Source organism: Engraulis encrasicolus, chromosome 4, assembly GCF_034702125.1.
Source record: "Engraulis encrasicolus isolate BLACKSEA-1 chromosome 4, IST_EnEncr_1.0, whole genome shotgun sequence".
Classification (NCBI taxonomy): domain Eukaryota; kingdom Metazoa; phylum Chordata; class Actinopteri; order Clupeiformes; family Engraulidae; genus Engraulis; species Engraulis encrasicolus.
The window spans coordinates 16136664-16157216 of record NC_085860.1 but is presented as its reverse complement, the minus strand read 5'-3'; the positions used below and the strand labels follow the sequence as shown (position 1 = coordinate 16157216).

Sequence of the window (20553 nt, the reverse complement as noted above, 5' to 3'; positions counted from 1 at the left end):
CCCTCGAGGACTCAGCAGCACAGATGGACGTCGGATGAGCACGAGGACTGTGGTCTAAAACAGTGTTTCCCAACCTTTTTTGTCTCGCGGACCCCCTAAACCTCTTAGTTGTGTCATGAATACCCCCTAATTCATGTTTTATATCGCTTTCTCTGTCCTGATGTGACTGCTTCATGCATTTCTTATAATATTAACATCTTTCCAAGTACCCCCTGCAGTGTGCTCGCGTACCCCTAGTGGTACACGTACCCCTGGTTGGGAAACACTGGTCTAAAAGACCAGACGAGAGACCATGACGGACGCCAACCAACACTGACTGACACACTGTGCAACGATGATCAACAAATGATGCTGGTGTGTGTGTGTGTGTGTGTGTGTGTGTGTGTGTGTGTGTGTGTGTGTGTGTGTGTGTGTGTGCGTGCGTGCGTGCGTGCGTGCGTGCGTGCGTGTGCGTGTGCGTGTGCGTGCGTGTGCGTGTGTGTGTGTGTGTGTGTGTCTGTGTGTGTGTGTGTGTGACACGTTGAACAATGATCAACAAATGGTGCTGGCTGACTGACTCACATAAAGATGTACATATAGGCAGTACAGAACACACATCGGTGCCAATCAAATGCTCTGCTACCACACTTTCAAACACTTGTGTGAACACATGAACATAGCAATGGCCCAAAGGAATCACTCCAATATATATGTCTCTCAACGTTGAGAGAAAAACTAAAGTGCATCCCAAGTGATACCTGTGTATCATGCAAATACCTGTAAACTAGTGTGATAATCATATAATTAAATCTCTATGGTTTGATTTAACTTCTACTATGCATGCTCAATGAATCAACAACACTACATTGACAATCAAGGATAAAAAAAATATCTTTTCCTATTTTCGTAAGCGGCTCTATCCACTTTGCAAGCAATAAAGCATTCATCTCTTCCCCCTTCAACTCTCCCATGCTAGACCCCCTCCCCTCCCCTCCCCTCCCCTCCTCCACCCCTCTCCTCTCAGCATGCCCCAGAGGTTCGCCAAGCAGCCACAACAAGCAGGGCCAGACACATCGGCCCAAGCACTCGACACGCGATGACGGGCAAAATGGATTCATTAGTTACATTCCAGTTTGGTTTACCTGTCCAATTCAGCCAGGTGATTGGCTGACTGAATGATTGACACCTCGTTGAATTGGACAGGTAAAACGAGGCCATTTGGAATATGTGGCACTGAATTGTACTTAATGAATCCATTTTGCTCCCTCACTGTTGACACGTCACATGATTACTGCACGGACACCAGAGGTGTTAATGCCTGGTTCAGAAAGCAACAACCCTACCACACATTTAATCCATCTAGCTCTAGATTAGCTGATCGTGTAAGTACTCAAGACAGGTACAGTAGACTTGAGCCGTTAACGCATTCAGTGAAGGAGGAAACTGTCGCAGGGTTTTTTACTTTCTGAACCGGACTTTTGACACCTTTTCACAGGACATGACATCACAATAACTATCGCACTCCGGCGGCGGGCATCGGAGAGGAAGCGAGAGATGCCACAGTGGGTGTGGCACGGGGGGTTGGCGCGGCAAGGCCCGGCTGGCAAAAAGACAGCGCAAAGGGGCACGGGCCTCGCCAGGGGGGGAAACCTGTACTAACTTGGCTTGGCAGGTTTGGGTGGCACTTTGGGTGCACCTTTCTTAGCCTTATCCGCAGGTGGGGAGCGCACAGACTGGGGCAGAATCTGCACTGGGGGCCCCGCAGGAGGGCCACTAGGGGGCGCTAGAAATAACAACACAGGTTAGATGATGATGACGCTCCCCTCTTATCTCCAGTCCACTCAACATTCACTGCAGTTCAGTTAGAGGGTACTTCTCGATGTGAAGTGTCCTAGCCTTGCTAGGACGAGAAGCGGCCATTTTTCGAAGGTGTATCCAATTATTAATTACACTTAGAACTATAGTTATTGGATACTCTTAAGTAAAATCCGTGAAAAATGGATGCTACTCGTCCTAGCAAGGCTAGGACACTTCACTTAGAGAAACAACCAGAGTTATGACATCGACAATTAAAAACAGGAAACCCCCAGTTGGGCACAATAACACAGTTAAACTGGGTTAAAAAGTTAAAGTTAGAGTTAGAGTTTGAGGCTCACCTTCAGCGATCTGGACCGGGAAGGGGCTCTTGGGGATGGGCTGGCTGGCGAAGGTGACGTGGATGGTGTGCGGGCCCTCCATCATGGGCTTGTAGGTGCAACGGAACACGTTGTCTCCCTTGTTCTCCAGCATGACCTCCACCGTGTCCTTGTGACCCATCGGGTCGACAATCACCACGCCCACATCCCCCTCACCGGCGCCTGCAAAAACACCATACTTGTTCTAGGTGCTGTGGAGTGTGGCTGCTGGTAAGATTAACATCTACAAGCCATTATGGCTGGTGATGAAAAAAACGTTAATTTAGAGCCTTGGTAGTATGTGCTGTGTGTATGTTTGGGCCCTTACCTGCTGTGTAAATATCAAAGTAGGTTGGCTTGCCGGCCACGTTGCCAGTAGGCTCCAGGCCAGGACCCCGTGCCTGAACTTTGTTGGGGTCGCCCATGGCTTTCCCAACATTCACCTTGAAAGGGCTCTTATCGATGTCCTGGCCAGCGAACAACACCTTTACCTGGGGAAGCAAGACGCATGAAGATAAGCACTCGGTATAGTAAGCATTGCAGTCTACACTGGTCAGATTAAAAAATACCACAAAACCAAGAATAACTGCCATTACCTTGTGAGGACCAGCAACCTTAGGTGTGTAGCGCACAGTGTATGTCCTTTTCGGGTCATTGTTGGGAATAACCTTAGCCTGGAAGGGAGAATCAGAGACAGTGAATACGAGACAGCCCAGCTGGAGACAGACACACGCTAGCTGGAGCATACGGTATAAGTATGGGATTATAATAATCCAGTTTGGCTAGTAGACAATGATGATGACACACCTCCTCTTTGTAGCCCTCGGGATCTTCAATGTACACAATAACTTCAGCCTGGCCAGCTTCGATAGTCTCCACTGTGAACTGAGTAGGCTTCATCACCATGTTTCCCTCGGGCTCAATACCTGTTTTGACAGACAAGAGAGAAAACAGAGAGAACAAACTATTAGTATTACTTAAAATGATGGCTGCACTTTGCTTGAATACTAATGTATTACACATTCATTGTAGTGCCAGTCTCTATGGCAACTATCTGTTGTGTTCTGCACTACATGCATACTGCTGTTCTCTGTACTCCCCCCACACTCTGTACTTGCAACATTGTCCTCTTTGTAGGTCGCTTTGGATAAAAGCATCTGCTACAAAGTAAATGTAATGAAGTGTAATGTAATGTGTCTACGGTAGAGCTACTGTGAGGCCTGTCCTGTAAGCCCACCTGGTCCATAGGCCTTGGCTTTCTTGGGGAACAGCTCCCTGGCCTTAACGGGGGCACCAGGCTTCAGCTTAGCCTTGGGGAACTGGGACAGGTACGTCATGACTGAATGTTCATCCACGTTGGGGTCCACGATTTCTTCGGGAGCAATCACCTGGACAACCACAAAAACAAACAACAACAATGTTAGTGAGAACGAAGCATGCCATGTGTTGTAGTACAGTAACAGCGGCTTGTTAAGTCTACATCTGTTTATTGACTGCTACCTCTATGTATTTAGCAAGATAGCTATTCAGCAATCTTCCTTCGCTATCTGTTTAGTGGACCTATTTTTATCCAGTGGCATGCAGCATAGTGAGCATAGGCATACTGTAGGATACAGTTATCAGGGCCCCACTGTTCCAAACCAATGACCTCCGCATTATTAGCACTATGTTAATAATCAACTGGCCGACCAGAACATTCTTTATTGCCAAACACTGTGTGGTTCGGATTTTTTTTTTTTTTTAATGAAAAACCTGCTATAGGGCACAAGAATGTGTACCACCACAAAGCAATAGGCTAGGCTACACACAGTGTATAGTATACTGTAGCAGGTCCGCTGACAGCTTTGGCTGGGGCCCAGGACACAAGTCATCTGAAGGGCCCCCAAAACCAATAGATGTACAATGTAGCCTAATGAGGACCTAGTTCTGGGACCTCGGGCCCAGGGAAATTGACCCGTTTATCCTCCCCCTGTTGGCTTCCCTGTACTGTGTATAGTACACTGTACTGTATACTGAGCCAATATAGTGAAGGGCCCTCCACATGCTATATTTGCTGTTGTGTGGACGGACTCAGAGCAGAGGGTTAAGGACTGTAGCCTCATTAATCCAAGAGGAGGATTTACTGTGAGCTCCCGCTATGCCTCCCACACCTCCTCCACAGTGGGTGTGGACGGGGTGACACACACCTTACACTATCTGAGGAATGCCCCGGTTTACACAGCACACAGCTGCTCAGCTATGGCTGCCATGGAGGTGGGGCAGTGGCCGGGGCAGTGGCGTGTGGTGTGTGGCATTAGCGTGCACGCAGGCATTTTAGTGGCCTTAGAGAGCAGACAAGAGCTCAAGCCCACCTCCATTACTCACGTGTATGCCTTTTAGTCCACAAAAATTGAAACAACCAACAATTTGCAACTACTCAAGTAGCCTTTAAAAGTTAGTCAGGATTGCCCTATACAGTGCAGTACAGTATAGTACAACCTAATTAGACCTAGTTTACACCTTAACCCAGCCTAAGCCTAGGCACATCGACCCATCGACCCAATGACCCAACGACCCATCGACCCATCGACCCTCTAGGTTTCCCTTCAACGCAGCCACTTAAAAATGATTTGATCAGATCAAATGTATTCTATTTATTCTATTTTACACTATTTATTCAATAAGTCTATACAGTAGCTGTCCACTTGCTGTAGACTGATAGATTACTAGCATGCTAATCTCACCTGTGGAACCCCCAGCCAATCGTCAGCCTGCTGCATGGCCTCTCTGGCATTGTCCACGGGCTTGTTGGGGTCCCAAGTCTCCCAGTCTGGACACAGACCTGTAGGGGATCACAAGGAAGAGGGATGATGATGTTAGCGTTAAGAAGTTGTTTCCACATCACACAGTTGCTTTCCGCAGTGACAGTGACCTCGCTGCTACGCTAACAGAAAGCTCTCAAGTGTGCACTACTCCACTAGTGGGACGTAATTGGAGAAGCTCAGCTGTCACACAAAGCCTTTTGCTTTGCACTAGCTTCAAAGGAGGTAAAGTATATCTGCGTAACTCGAGTAGGAGCATCACGGTGCATAAGATTACATCCTAATCAGGTCGCCATTGGGTATACAGGATGCGACAGTATTAGGGCAGGAGTGTTTTTTGCATTTTACTATGTATGTTATATTGATACACTATTGGTTGTACCGTTGTTGAAAACTGCAAAATCATGGGCAGCAGATTCTGAGATATGTTGTGGTAAGCTACCAGTATTCAGAATACATTTCCATGCTAAGGGCCAAAAATCGATCAATATTCCAACTCCTCCTAGAAATCCTGAGATTAACAAGGCCAGTCTACATGTAGGAAAATGTGCTCTAGCTGTCAATGGGGACATTGGACACAGTCAGGACCACTGACAGCAGGTCTGGCCGGGCCCGGGACAAAGTCATCTGAAAGGGCCTTCAAAACCCAATACATACATTGTTATGAGGACCCAATTCTAGGACCCAATTCTCTCTCTCTCCCTGGGCCCGGGACAACTGATCCTTTCCCCCCCCCCTCTGTTGGCTTCCCTTCCCTGGACACAGTGCTTGTCAGCATCCTCTCTGAAGTTGAAGTTGAAGAGGCAAAACCCTGTATGGTCATGAGCGGAGACGGGGAGGCTGCTGCAGGCAGCTGTTTAATATCCGCCCGCTTCAAGTAAACACACTCTGAGCCCGACATCTCCCTTTTCCCCTTGTTACGCTTGGCTCCCCTTAATGACATGTTTGCTGTGCTTTAACAGCAGTTTGACATTAGAGGTTTACTTCTCCTCTCCTCTCCTCTTGTGTGTCGTGAAGTCTTGCTTGGCGGAATGGAGGGGGGCTTTGCTTTCATTTCGAGACTGTGATCTGACAGAAGTCTAACTCCTGTCTGCTCCTGGAGAGCGAGCAAGAGAGATCCTTGTCCAAATTAGGGCTGGATCCCACGAAGGAGCTGTGGGGATTGCGTCCGTCCATGATAGCTCCAGTCAACCGAACGCAGCTGTCGGGGATGCTCTGAGCTGAGCTAAGGCCATGACAGACTGTACGCAAGGCCACTCTAGGTCTCCGGGAGGCCTCTACACCTCATCAGGAACTTAAGATGGCATCATGACCTGATGACGGAGCAGGGCTAAAGCAGGAATTCCCTCGACCCCAAACTGAAGGGAGCACCTGTTGTGCTACCCCTCCAATGTACCTGAGTGACTACCCAGTTGGATCATACTCAAGACTTGTGTGTTATGTCATGGCTGGTATCAGGTTATGCCTCTGTCCTGAGGGCATTATCTACCACTATTAGCTCATCAGCTACCTCAACACATGAAGTATTACCAGGGCTGGTCTGGGCTGAAGAATCAAGCCGGCATTTTTAGGCAAGACCAGTCCACCAGGCATTGAGAAAGATGATGGAGCCTTTGACAAATTTTTAGTCATCTAATATGAGCTATTTTGACCCTGACAGCCCAAATGCTTTATTAATATCTGACTATCTTGAAGAGGCCTGTTCTAGCAGCATGAGGACTGATACCATTGAGGGGAGGGCCAGACCAAGATCATCAACAGTCCACCAGGGAAATGCCCTGTATGCCACATGGCCAATACAGCCCTGAGTATTACACAATTCTCAGAGGTGCATGTTCTCACCAGGCTTAGACAGGCAGTTGCTTGGGGCCCCCGAGCCCCTGGATGGTGAATAATAGCTCAGACTACAGTACACTACAGTAGTTGCTTGAGGGCCCCAGATGAACCTAGAGTGAGTCGCCTCTGACAATACTCATACTCACTGGGGGCACAGTTGTCTACCAGGGCTCCCAGGGCCTTGCCATCTCTCCAGTCTTTGTTGAAGTTGGATCATACTCAAAACTTCTGTGTTATGTCATTGCTGGTATCAGGTTGTGTATCTTCCTGAGGTCATCATCTACTAGACCTACTATTATCTCATCAGCTACCTCAGCACATTAAGTATTACAAGGGCTGGTCTGGCACTTTTAGGCAAGACCGGTCCACCAGGCATTGAGAGAGACGATGTCTGCCCCATGGCCAATCAAGCCATGAGTATTACCGTACGCCTACGCTTCCACTGAACATGAACACCAAAATACTCACCGGGGGCGCAGTTGTCTACCAGGGCTCCGAGGGCCTTGCCATCTCTCCAGTCCTTGTTGAAGTTGTTGATGGGCATCTGGGGCACCTTGTTCTGGATCCATCCCAGGAGCCTCTGCTTGGGCGTCAGCTTCTTGGCGTCCTCGTCATCCTCGTCGTCCCACATGGGCATGGAGATGGAGTAGTGGAGGATCAGGGTCCAGATCAGGCCCAGGATGAGCTTCAGGTTGCCGTCCACGATGGCTTTGCTGTCTGTTGGGAGAAAGCGGAAAATGCATGCACATCAGTGCCACAGGCGCTGGACAAAACAAAATAACTTGCAATAACATGATTGCCATATTATTATCATAATATGATAATGATGATAATAATGACAATGTATTTGCTGTCTTTTGGGAAACGGGGAAAAGGGAGCGGGAAGAAGGGGTTGTTAAATAGTGCGGACAAATAAATAGCGCTGGATAAAACAAAATAACTTAAAGGAAATAATATGATAATGATGATAATTATGATGGTTGCACTTGATGAAGGACTAATTGTGCCATTAAATAACTGGGAGCATATAACAGTGTTGCGGACATTTATTATTCCATTTTTGCTGTCTGTTGGGACTGACGGAAACACAGGGTTCACCAAGTTCAACAAGATCAACTTCAAAAGATGAACACATTTTCTGACTCTGCAGAATGAATTGTACAGACTAAACAAGAACAAGGCTAGGGAATATGTGGTCCACTGGTAAATGTGTGGTAAATGAAACCACAACACAGTTCTGTTTTATGAGTTGACAACAGTGAAGTGCAACAGTGACAACTTGTAAAAGATAAGAGCCAGTCAATGTATAAAAAACAATTGTATTTCAGCCATGTCTCTTGATTCAAGCACTCATGTGAGAGACAAACAGTCCACTTCACTGTGGGCATCTGCATCATACAGTTTCCCCTTTCCAAAACCCCTGGCACCCTTGCAAGTACGTGTTGGAACAGGCTGACAGTAACATATATGTTTGGAGAGGGAACGATGAATGTTGGACAGAGATTGAGCCTTGACAGGCGTCAGAGGGCCTGTCACAGTCAACATAATTGCTAAACATGTGCTGAACAGCCTTCTCAGACCTGTGACAGACCAATACATATCGTCTTTGAACCTGCAGGACCCTTTCTATGAATATGGGCCAAGAATGCAACTTGTTAACAACAAACAAGACCCTTTATAAATCAGTTCTGTAGCTTGGTGTGTGCTGTAATTGCCTGTCAATGTTGACTGATTACGAGCTAAATGAGTCTGCCTTTGTGGTATGGATGGTGGGCCGCAGTCACAACAGTTGCTTGTTTGCCCTCTCCCCATCGTCTCCCCATTTCAGATGCTGGTGTGTAGACGACCCCTGCCCCTCTGCTCTGCGGCCACACTTTGCAGGCCGATGGGACATTCCTCTGGTCTGAGGTCACTTCAGCAGCAGCACCACAAAGACAGGGAGTCTCCCCTTACTGCCACCTGCCCACAGCAACCCTACCCCTCCCAACCACGACCACCACCATCACCACCACCACCACCACCACCACCGTCTCCACCACCACCACTCACATGCACGTCGGGGCTTCATAACTGTCCGATGGCCCATAGCAACAATTCAACACAGAATTTCGCCGTGCTCTGTTGAGAGCCATCACTCAATTGCACCTAAGCGGTGACTGTCAGGTGTTTAATGAACAATGGCACAGCTATGGGGGAGACGCAGACACCCATCGTGCTGACAAATGATCCTTCTGTGTGTGTGTGTGTGTGTGTGTGTGTGTGTGTGTGTGTGTGTGTGTGTGTGTGTGTGTGTGTGTGTGTGTGTGTGTGTGTGTGTGTGTGTGTGTGTGTGTGTGTGTGTGTGTGTGTGTGTGTGTGTGTGTCTGACGGCAGATTCTTGTATCAAAATGTTGCATGTGGCACCTGAGTGAGAGGATAACTGGAGTTGTCTTTCTGCTGACTGCTAAAGAAAACAAAGGGTTGTCTTCACATATTGGAGTCATCTGCTTATTTGTATAGATGATGCCCTACTCAAAGCCTCAAAGGAACATGAGGAGTGACTGACATGATTTTAGGTAAAATAAGTGACTCGTAGACATTGGAGGCAGTGGTGTAGTCAACTTTTTTGTGGTGGCTATACTGTATATTTGAGCTTTTTTTTCAGGTGGGTAAACTGTATATATTTGTGCTATTCTAAATAATAGATCAATCAATTTTAGGTGGGTATACTGAAATCCTTGAAATGTTCAATTGGGTATACTGCGTATACCTGCGTTCTACATAGACTACATCACTGATTGGAGGCACAAAGACTCTTGTGCCACACTGTGTGTATATTACTGACTCCTCTTACAGATCTGCTATAGGTCAAATGACCAAGTATATTCCTAGCCCCTGTCATGAGCGAGACCCTATGGCAACGACCTTGCACTCCAAGTGCTCCCCATAGACGTGCAGACACAGACACAGACTCAGGGCAACGCCGGCCCGCTGCCCCAATCAGCAGGCTATTTAGAGACTCCAGGCAGCTACGGAGCCAAACGGCAACTTATAATCTATATTTACACTTATCTGTCATTCGCCGGCAAATGGCCGCTTTGAAAATGTGAGACCCTGGCCGATTGTAAAAAGTGTTAATCTTTTTTTGGGCTGCTGTATCTATACTGTGTATAGTCAACTTGTGAGAGTGCACACACAGAAAGTTTTTCATTCAGGGCTCCACATTCAAAGTAGGCCTAGATGCTGTGGTTATTAGTCGAAGTTGGGCAATGCAGTGATGGAGTAATGCAACGTGCTGTGATGGGGGCAACTAAGTATGAGTGAATGTTGACAACTCCCAGAATGCTGCTGGTGGTGGGTGCTTGCGGGCCTTCTAGAAAGGACCAGCCTCTTCCAGCACGTTCAGCTGCCCATGCCGTGTGGCGTCAGAGCGAGGCTCTTGGCTGACCCACCAGTTTGCTCTTGCACTGCTGCATCATGGGTAATATGGTCATTCATTCACCGACAAAAAAAGGAAACGGCGGCGACCTCTATCTCAGCACCCCTGACCTTCAGATACTACTGAAGAGAGGTGTCATGTCAACATGGTGTGGCGAGTTTTAGTGTGTGTGTGTGTGTGTGTGTGTGTGTGTGTGTGTGTGTGTGTGTGTGTGTGTGTGTGTGTGTGTGTGTGTGTGTGTGTGTGTGTGTGTGTGTCCTCTTTGAGAAAGAGGAGAGTTAAACAGTGGTGCTATAAATGAGTGTTGCTGACTGCTATTCTAAAAATATTTGTTGTTGTAATAACTAGTCATTATTACATTTCCCAAGCTGCTATGGACCATTCTTTCACAGCCAGTCACACCTGACAGATAGGCATTAATACCCATTATAAGCCAATGATCTCAGTGGCACCTTAGCGCTAGACCTCAGCAGCCTGACCTCAACTCCATGTTTATTTATTACAACTTTTAGTAAGCATCCAGCTCCCTCTGTGTAGGAACCACAGCAGACACTAGGCAATCCCTCATTAAACCACCACTGCTGCTACTTGTTGACTATTGTAGCGCCAGACAAACAAATAGCCAAATTCACAGTGGCCTACTATGTTTCTGTTATATGTGTATCTGAAATAGTCTGTCTGTCTTGTCTTTCTCATCTACTCCTAAGGTCTTTCAGACATGCACAAGTATGAATGGTTGATGCCACTTACCAATTGATACCAGTTTGATGCGTTCCCTCTCCAGAAATTCCAACGCCACCGAAACATTTTCCAGTTTCATTTGTCTGAAGTTTGGTCTTGTGTGATGCTTTCTGTACATCCTCTTCTGGCTCAAAACTTCCAGCAGGGCAATCAACTTGAGCCCGTCTCCCAGCTCCCTTTGCAGGTCGCTGATGGTCTTGTTGACGCACTTGAGGTGCTCATTGCACCACCTGGTGAAGGTGTTCTGCTGGATCTTCTTCCATGGCGCATCTTCCGCCAGGTCCTTCTCCGTGGCCGGCATCTCGTCGTCCTCTTCTTCCCCGAAATCGGTGCCCTGGTAGTACTGGGGCGGCTGCTGGTCGTCGTAATAGTTGTTGCTCATCATCTTGGCGGTTGTCTTGTCCTTTTTATACCGATGTAGAACCAAAGTGCGAAATTGACTGCGCTGTAGTTTTGCAAAGCTGTGTCAAGCGCGTCCCCGCAGTGAAAAGTTCAGAGCTTGGAAGGGGTTCGACAAAAAAGAAAAAAGTTTTCGAAGGTACTTGTTAAGAGGACACTTGTGTCACGAGAATGATGGATGAAATAATCCGGTTTACAGTTTACAAGCCAGCCAGTCCCGTTTTTTAATTGGCAGTATCTTGACAAATGTTGTCACTACTTCTTAATGGACACTTTCGCGCTGGATAATCTCTTTCTGAAAAATGAATCGCGGTGGCGGATGAGAGGTGTAGCTGTATGCGTTGATCAGTAGAGCTGAGCAGAGTTAGATCTCTTCTTCAATTTGAGAGGGGACTGTGGCCCGGCCCGGGTTTAAAAAGACCCCGGACCCCAGGTCCACGTCAGATTCATGGATTCCCTGGAATGTCCCTGTCATAATCATGCTCATAGAAGTGATGGACAATTTTCTAATCCCAAAGGATAAAGATGAGAGAAACGATTGGACAAGTCTAGTGAACTCTTCTGTGATTGGCCCGACCCCATGCAGCGCAACAGTTGTGAGTGCTTTCTTTATTTTTAGGTGCTCCAAACTTGGGATGGTGGGGGCTGGCGCTTCTCGGTCGCAAACGTGTGCGGTCACTTCACCGGGTGTCTGCTCTGAACGAGGGAGACAGGAAAAGAAAGTGACGCTTGAATGAAGCCAAACATACAACGCACTGTGGTGTCATGCACACTTGGGGAAAAAACTGTTTTGTTTGTTTATAGCAGAATTATTTTGCCCTTAATTTAATTGATATTATGTACTAATTGACCACATTGACATTAGGCTATTATGAAGGAGGTGAGCCCTTTTCACAGATATTAAGTCATAAAGTTGTTCTCATATGAAATATTTGACAACACATTTATACACATTCTGATAAAACATTATTACAATATCACTTAATTTTGGGTTCACATGTTTACTATATGTCTAGCAGTCTGTATACGGTAAGTGATGCTTAAGACATGTATTGAGCTAAATCCATCATTTATTAGGTGTGCATTAACACATTTCTTGTTCTTTGCCAATAGGGCTTTAATATAGGCTAATCATTATAAGTCAAGTCAGCTTTTTGTCAGTTTCTTCATATTCACAGGTCATACAAGGAAAATGAAATTACGTTTCTCTCTCTATAGTCTATACCATCTCAGGACATATAAGGCCCCAGTAGGCCATTGATTTTCGTTAATACATGTTCTATATGTCACTATGTGGCCTATATGCAGTAATTAGGCCCATAGTGGCTATCATGGATCCTAAACAAAAGTGTTACCTAATATCTTAATAGCATTTACATATATATCACTGCTTCCTGCAGAGTGGCACCATGTTTCAGTAGCTCTGTGTTGTTTTGTATTTGTTACTCAACTCTATTCTACTCTACTCTACTCTACTCTAATCTACTCTACTATTAACCTGAATCTTACACTATAATGTCACCAATTATTTAATCTATTGCTAACGTTTCACTCCAGTGTTTTTTTCTGAATGAGAGATAATCTAATTTGACCTTGGATTCACTTTATTTGCTAACAGTCCCACATGAAGATGTCAACACTTTAGTCAGATTACTGGTTATAGACTCATGTCTAATAATATAAAACCATAATAGCAGTAGGTGACTGCTATCATGAATGTGTGAACTGGCTGGCTTGCCAACCTGCCGTGTGTGTGTGTGTGTGTGTGTGTGTGTGTGTGTGTGTGTGTGTGTGTGTGTGTGTGTGTGTGTGTGTGTGTGTGTGTGTGTGTGTGTGTGTGTGTGTGTGTGTGTGTGTGTGTGTGTGTGTCTAGGTGACGTGCCAGCTCAGCGTGTTGATTGATGGGGTCCTCCTTTACGGTGTGTGTATTTTAGGTGGTCTGTCTCAGGCGTGGATGCCACTGTGGTCTGTCTGACGGAGGGCTGGACTGGGAAGCTGGCATACAGGGGATTTACCAAGTGGGCCTACTCTCCCCATACAGGGGCTGATATGGTTGTTGTTGTTGTTGTTTTTCCTGAGGAACTGGGCCATAGGAGGTGGTCTATCTTCAATACAAACAGTGGACTGAGTGAAGCAGGGTATGAAAGCGACTTGTGCATTTGTTTTGTTTTGTTTAAAGATTTGTTTTGGTCTTTTCCGACTTTATTGACAGGGCAGTTTTAGAGATGGACAGGAAGCGAATGGGGAGGAGAGAAACGGGGAGAGGTCGGCAAAAAACCCGGGGCGAGAATCGAACCCGGGTAGGCCGCATGGCAGACGAGTGCCCTACCAGTTGGCCACGGCACGGCCGACTTGTATATTTGTATGTGTGAGAAGCAGTGGCCAGTGTAAGCCATAAATGCCCCGAGGTGTTATTTTAGTTCCCAGTCCAGCCCTGCATGGTCTGACTGATACACAGGGGTGACCCACCTGCCTGCTCTGCCTGCCTTAGTGACTCAGCACTGGGCCGTGATGACGCACCAACCCGGCCTCTTCCAAGTGGTTCCTCGTCCTGATCAGGACTCAGCCTGGGAGAATGCTGTGCAACGAGTTCATTAAATGTTGTGTCCTTGGTGGTCCATACGCAGTAATAGGGCAGCATTACTGATTCACTCACTGGAGCACTAATGTGTCAGTATACGCATTGTATATAATTAGAAAGTAAATTTTGTAGGCTATGTATATTGAAGAGATTTAAAATGGTCATATAGTAAATGATCCAGTGCTAATGATTTATTTCGACTTTTTTGGACAAACATTTCAACTTTTTTGGAAAAACATATTCCATAACATCAGTATTTAAACAGAATTTGAAAGTTCATCTTTCATCTTCAGTATTGACAGTGGACTGAGTCAAGCTGAGTCAGCCATAGGGCCCGTATTATAATCTGATTCACTTTTGGAACATTAATGTACAGACATGTGTCACTTGCTTGATATATCTATTGTATATAATTAGAATTACAAGACATTTAACATGGCCATTTACATGATCCAGCGATAATCTTCTTTTAATCTTTTTTTTTTTGCAAAAACATAAGTTATGGCATCAGTAGCCAACAATAGTACCAGCAGTATTTGAACCTGGCATGATCCAACAATAATGTTCTTTTAATGTCTTGGCAAAAACAAACAGTATTTAAAGGGACACTGTGTGAGATTTTTAGTTGTTTATTTCCAGAATTCATGCTGCCCATTCACTAATGTTACCTTTTTCATGAATACTTACCACCACCATCAAATTCTAAGTGTTCACTATGACTGGAAAAATTGCACTTTTCATACATGAAAAGGGGATCTTCTCCATGGTCCGACATTTTTTTTCCCAAAAATAGCCATTTTTATCTGCAAAAATGACTGTACTTGGACCACACTAGAAAATATTTGTTTATTACTTAGTAAACTTTCATGTAAAGATCAAATTTGGCAATAGGCAGCCCAGTTTGAATGAGCAGCATAGTTGCAGTACCTTTTTTGACCATTTCCTGCACAGTGTCCCTTTAAACACCAATAGCATTTGAAAGTGGCACAGAGATGGTCATATTTCGCTTGCTGAAACCAAATAGGCTAATATAGGTTCTGCAAAAATGTACAGCTCTGATCTGTGATTCCCACCACCTGCCTAAAGTAGGCCTATAGCAGAAGTGCCAAAAGTAAAAGTAAATATATGGTGTGTATGTACAACACTAGCATATGATATTGCATAGATGTTACTCAATTGTACCTAATGAGATAGATAGAAATCCACTGCGCTAGTGCACTGTTTAATATGGGGCCTCAGGATCACATCCGGCCTACCTGGGCCATGTCCCAACCTAACCCCATCGCCATCTCCCACTACTTAACTGCCTCCATCTTCACCGTCCTGTCTGAATAAAGGCTGAAAAGCCCCAAAACAAAATCAGAAAAATATAAACGTCAAACCATTATCCATGGGACACTATTTATTTCATGGCATTTGAAAATGGCACTGTGCTATCCATAGGTCTGCATACTGTATTTTTTATGTATTTGATATGATTACAATCACACTGTAATAGCGGGTTCCACAAAAAAGTATACATTTGGATCAATGTAATCTAGTCTAGTCTTATCCAATCTCAATGTAGGACCTCCCGTACTCCACCCCCTGTATCTGAGCCTAGTCACCCCAAACTAAACTTGACGTCATCATGACCTTGCAGGAAGTGTACTGATGCCGTAGATACCTACACGTACCCGTATGACAGAGAGGCATAAAATAAAAACCTTCGTTCATGTTCTTGGAAGGAGCCCATATTATATGTTTGAAATGCATCCTTGAGTTGCGAGACACTTTGCTATTTGCAGTGACGAATGAGTATTAATAGCTGTGTGTGCACCACAGATGACCTATGCAACCTGATGCCAGGAACTACACTTAACTTCCTATCCACTGCAGTGGTGATTCTCAGTCACATGGTAGAGTGACACACACACGCCATTCATAATATAAGGGGAAACGGACCAGTAGGTTAGGTCATTTAGCCAGGAGATATATTTTATTTCATTGAACAGTTATGGTACAAAATATACTTTCCTTTTACCAAAAAAGAAGCCACAACAATGTTTTTAAACAGCAAGGCGCATTTGGAACCAACTGAAAATAGCAAGCTGTTGACAACTAGGCTACTACAATATGAAAAAAATATGTTTTTTTAAATGACATGCAACTGTCATGAAGGGGTACAGTACAGTGCTTAAATCACATTGCAGTCAAAACCACACAACGCTTAAATGTAATCAGATCACGTTTCACTTTTCATTCGGATCAATTCTCAAACACATTATATCTGTGAATTATTTTGGTCATATTTGATTTTGTGCTGAGAAATGTTCTCTTCTTCACTGCTATCGAGGGCCACAAAGAGGACATCAAAAACTAGAGCAGCACTCAAGATAAAATCTCAATATCACACCAATCAGGTTTTTTTATCCTTGTACTTAATTTCAAAGACAAAAGCAACCTTCATAATCTCAATTAGTTCCACTGCTTTCATACTAACCCCCATATGACCTCCTGTTGTGTAATAAAAACAAGTAAAGCCAGGGATTTGCGTTATAGAAAATTAAAATCAGCCACACTCACAAGATCAAGCTCTATTTAAGCTCCTTTAATAACAATATATTGCTTTGATTTGACTTCTACACATTTTTTCAAGAGAATTTTTCATTTTCATGCAAATGCTACCCTCTACTAAAAAAAGAAAAGACTTTACAATTCTCTATCACAACAATAGGTTAACAAATATACATTATTCTGTCAGAAAATATCAATATTCTAAAAAGCAAGGTTATCTTATACGGTACAAATATTTTTCCCCTCTGGTGCAGCATATTAAACGACATACGGTAATTAACCACAATAGAGTATCTTTACAAAGCAGAAGCAGGGCAAAGGAAAAGTTTCAAACTGAAACACATATGCACAGTCATATTCAAATGGGATGATTACTACTATCATGTTGCGGCGGTATGTATTGTTTTATACAGTGCCCTCCATAATTATTGGCACCCCTGGTTGAGATGTGTTAAAAGCCTTAAAATAAATTCAGTGTTTATTGCAGAAGAATACTGTCACACTGAAAATTGTAGGAAAATGTAGCCTTCAACTCAAATGAATTGTAAGAAAATAAAAAAAATCCCTGACTAAAAAATAATTATTTTTCATTAAATCACCTGTTCCACAATTATTGGCACCCTTAACAATTCCCAGGAAATAAATATAATTGAAGCATTTCTGTCATTTCTACAGTAGTTTACAAAGTTTACCAGAGTATGTAGGAACATTTAATTAGTAATTCATCACTTCCTGTTTCCCTGGGGTATAAATATGACGTGACACCGAGGCCATTTCTCTTATCCACTCTTAAACATGGGAAAGACAAAGGAACACAACATACAAGTGAGGCAGATGTGCGTCGACCTTCACAGGTCAGGCAGAGGCTACAAGAAGATTGCCTCTCAACTGCAGCTGCCCATATCCACTGTGAGAGGAATAATTAAGAAGTTCAAAACAACTGGAACAGTGGTAAACAAGCCTGGACGAGGACCCAAGTTTATTTGCATCCTGGGGTCACAAAGTCTCCAAATCAACCATCAGGTGCTGTCTACACGCCAACAAGCTGTTTGGGAGGCATGCACGGAGAAAACCTTTCCTCACTCACAATCATAAACGCAAGCGTCTGGAGTTCGCCAAGCGGTATAGGGGCTTCAACTGGGACCGTGTGCTTTGGTCAGATGAGACCAAGATTGAGCTTTTTGGCAACAAACACTCTAAGTGGGTCTGGCGTACCACGAAAGATGCGCATGCTGAAAAGCAACTCATACCCACTGTGAAGTATGGGGGTGGGTCAGTGATGCTGTGGGGCTGTTTCGCTTCCAAAGGCCCTGGGAACCTTGTTAGGGTGCATGGCATCATGAATGCTTTGAAATACCAGGACATTTTTAATCAAAATCTGTTGCCCTCTGCCCGAAAGCTGAAGCTGGGTCATCACTGGGTCTTTCAGCAAGACAATGACCCTAAACATATGGCCAAATCTACACAGAAATGGTTCACCAGACACAAAATCAAGCTCCTCCCATGGCCATCTCAGTCCCCTGACCTCAACCCAATTGAGAACCTGTGGGGTGAGCTGAAGAGGAGAGTACAGAGGAGAGGACCCAGGTCTCTGGATGATTTAGAGAGATTCTGCAAAGAGGAATGGCTGAAGATCCCTCTTTCTGTCTTTTCCCATCTTGTGAAACATTATAGGAGAAGATTGGGTGCTGTTTTGTTGGCAAAAGGGGGTTGTACAAAATATGAACACCAGGGGTGCTAATAATTGTGACACACATTATTTGATGTCAAATAATTATTTCTTTATGTGGGATTTTTTCCCCACTGAATAAATGCACTTGTATTGAAGGTTGGATTTTTCTCTTTTTTTTCCATTAAGGTCCCATATTATTTAGAAAAAAAATAAAATAATTGGAAGCTAAAAAACACATCTCAACCAGGGGTGCCAATAATTATGGAGGGCACTGTATATGTTCAAATGAAAATGTAATTTCAGAAGAACTTTCCACAATCTGTCTTTTTATCCATTGCTCATCATGAACTACAAGTACAAGGAGACAATGACGAAAGTACAATATCACTGACTAAGTGCTTGACTGACAGTTCTTTTCACAATATAAAATGCTCAGATCCTAAGATTCCAATACTGTACAACCATAGTGCCTTGCCAAAGTACCCACAGATTTTTGTGTTTTTTGTTTTGTTTTGGAGAAAATATCTTTGGACACGTGTCAACGTACAGTAGGAGTACTCTTCATCTTACAAAACAAAACCAAAACAGCCAGTCCACACAATGCAATAGCCAAGTTAATATGGGAAATGTGGTATGCACTAGGCCTAGTATTTCTGTCACACCTATGTTTGTAACATTAGACATGGGTGGAATACACAGATAGGAGTACCTGTTTGTCAGAAGGGAAGAAAAAAAAGAAAGAAGAAGACATGTTGGAATGTAGCCCGTCTACATCCTCCCAAAGTGTAGTACCTACAGTAGGGCACTGATCTATACGATACAGGGACACAACATAAGCTGAGGCAGCCATTCCCTTGCAGAGCCCTGTACCAAGAGGGACCTGTGGTGTAGTGGGCAGGCGATAGACCTTTGGCCAGCTATTGGAGACGTCATCAAAACTTCATGGAGTAGGAAGTTTAGATATTATGGGATAGCTGATAACTCAAGGACTTGATTGCTAAAGTCACTTCACTTACTTATTTTTGAATTATATAATAACATCAGTAAGTTGTCTTGTAAGTTGATTCTTACAATATTACCTGTACTGGGGCACAACAGAGATTGACTGAACGTGTGTGCTTGTTGTCAGGGCAGCTGCAGCATGCCTGAGATATGACATCTTATTACATACAAACCAGAAATGGTGCTCCATGCTCTCTTTCAAGCATGAAATGTCAGGTAGCTTATTCAAAAGGGAGAAAGTATGTTGCAAAAAAAATAATTAAGTTGTATAACTGCCAGAGCGCGCTTGACATATTTTCACTTTGGACTCACCCAGGTCAGATCACTTGTGTACTGTAGTGAAGGAGAAGTGCCTGCCGTTCTGGAGTCCGTTTCTCGATTCTTGCCTTTGCTAACCGTCTTAAGTCGGTCTTGAGTTGGTCGTAAGTTGCTCTTGAGTTGGTCTTAAGTTGGTCTTAAGTTGGTCTTTTAGACGCAAGACCAACTTAAGAACAACTTAAGAACAACTTAAGACCAACTCAAGACCTTGGTTACAACGTTGGTCTTAAGAACGAACAAAATGGCTAACGTTGTTAGCAAAGGCACTGTCGAGAAACGACCCCCAGGTGTGACAGGTGCCACCTCTAAAGGTGTGGCACTAATTGTCACCTCCAGGGAAGCCGACAGGGGGGGATAAAGGGGACAGTTGTCCTGGGCCCAGAGAAAGAGTTGGCCTAGAATTGGGCCCACATTACATTGTATGTATTGAGAGGGGGCTCTTTCAAGTGATTTTGGCCCGGGCCCGGTCAAAGCTTTCAGGGGCCCTGGTCACCTCACCTGTCATCACCTTCAGACAACAGGTGCCATTGAGGCCACATTCACTAGTCAAATGTCAATCTGACACCATGTGGTTAACATAACAATGGCTTGCTCATGCAGATGTGATTGAAGAATCATATGGAATCAATTTATGACCGCGTTTGAAGTCCACAAAGTGTATTTTGCAAAGAGAGCATGTGAGAAAGTGGTGTTTGTATCAGTAACATGATTATAAATGTATAGATATACAAATGGACGTATTCGTCCTAGTTAGTTTAGCAACTTTCATGTGGTTTGTTTTAAATTAGTGCAATAATAATGTATTTCACTTATTAGAGTGAAAACATGCTTTGAATATGCAAAACTGTTTAAGCAAAAAGTGGCCATTCAATATAAAAAAAACAAATTCACTTGCAAAGGTTTACTTCATTTTCACATTTCAGTGACGATACCTGCAAAAATCTTAAACATTTATACGAAAATACCTTTACGAAATAGAACAGAATCCCCCATATAAGTCACAATCATACCGTATACACAATAGCTATATCAAATCTGTTATAGGTGCGGTCTTAATGTGGAGACCTTGTTCGTTT

The 20553-nt window shown here is 44.2% G+C and overlaps 2 protein-coding genes across 3 annotated transcripts in view; both read right to left on the bottom strand.

Moving 5' to 3' along the window:
- Positions 1-11756, bottom strand: part of LOC134447359 (filamin-C-like) — a 38975-nt gene extending 27219 nt beyond the window's left edge. The window contains exons 1-9 of one of the 2 annotated variants that reach the window (XM_063196791.1): positions 10959-11756; positions 7259-7507; positions 4877-4974; positions 3391-3541; positions 2961-3079; positions 2750-2827; positions 2482-2644; positions 2136-2336; positions 1640-1762 (exon numbers count right to left, since the gene is read on the bottom strand). In XM_063196791.1, the coding sequence (XP_063052861.1) occupies positions 1640-1762; positions 2136-2336; positions 2482-2644; positions 2750-2827; positions 2961-3079; positions 3391-3541; positions 4877-4974; positions 7259-7507; positions 10959-11334 (1558 nt within the window). In that variant the 5' untranslated portion in view covers positions 11335-11756. The remainder of the gene's footprint in view (positions 1-1639; positions 1763-2135; positions 2337-2481; positions 2645-2749; positions 2828-2960; positions 3080-3390; positions 3542-4876; positions 4975-7258; positions 7508-10958) is intronic. The other variant, XM_063196792.1, reaches the window with a different exon arrangement.
- An 8011-nt stretch (positions 11757-19767) lies between these two features.
- ccdc136a (coiled-coil domain containing 136a) overlaps positions 19768-20553 on the bottom strand; it is a 46013-nt gene continuing 45227 nt past the window's right edge. Inside the window, exon 12 of the mRNA XM_063196790.1 lies at positions 19768-20553. This exon is cut by the window's right edge and continues 2227 nt beyond it. The gene's annotated coding sequence lies outside the window, so the exon portion shown is untranslated.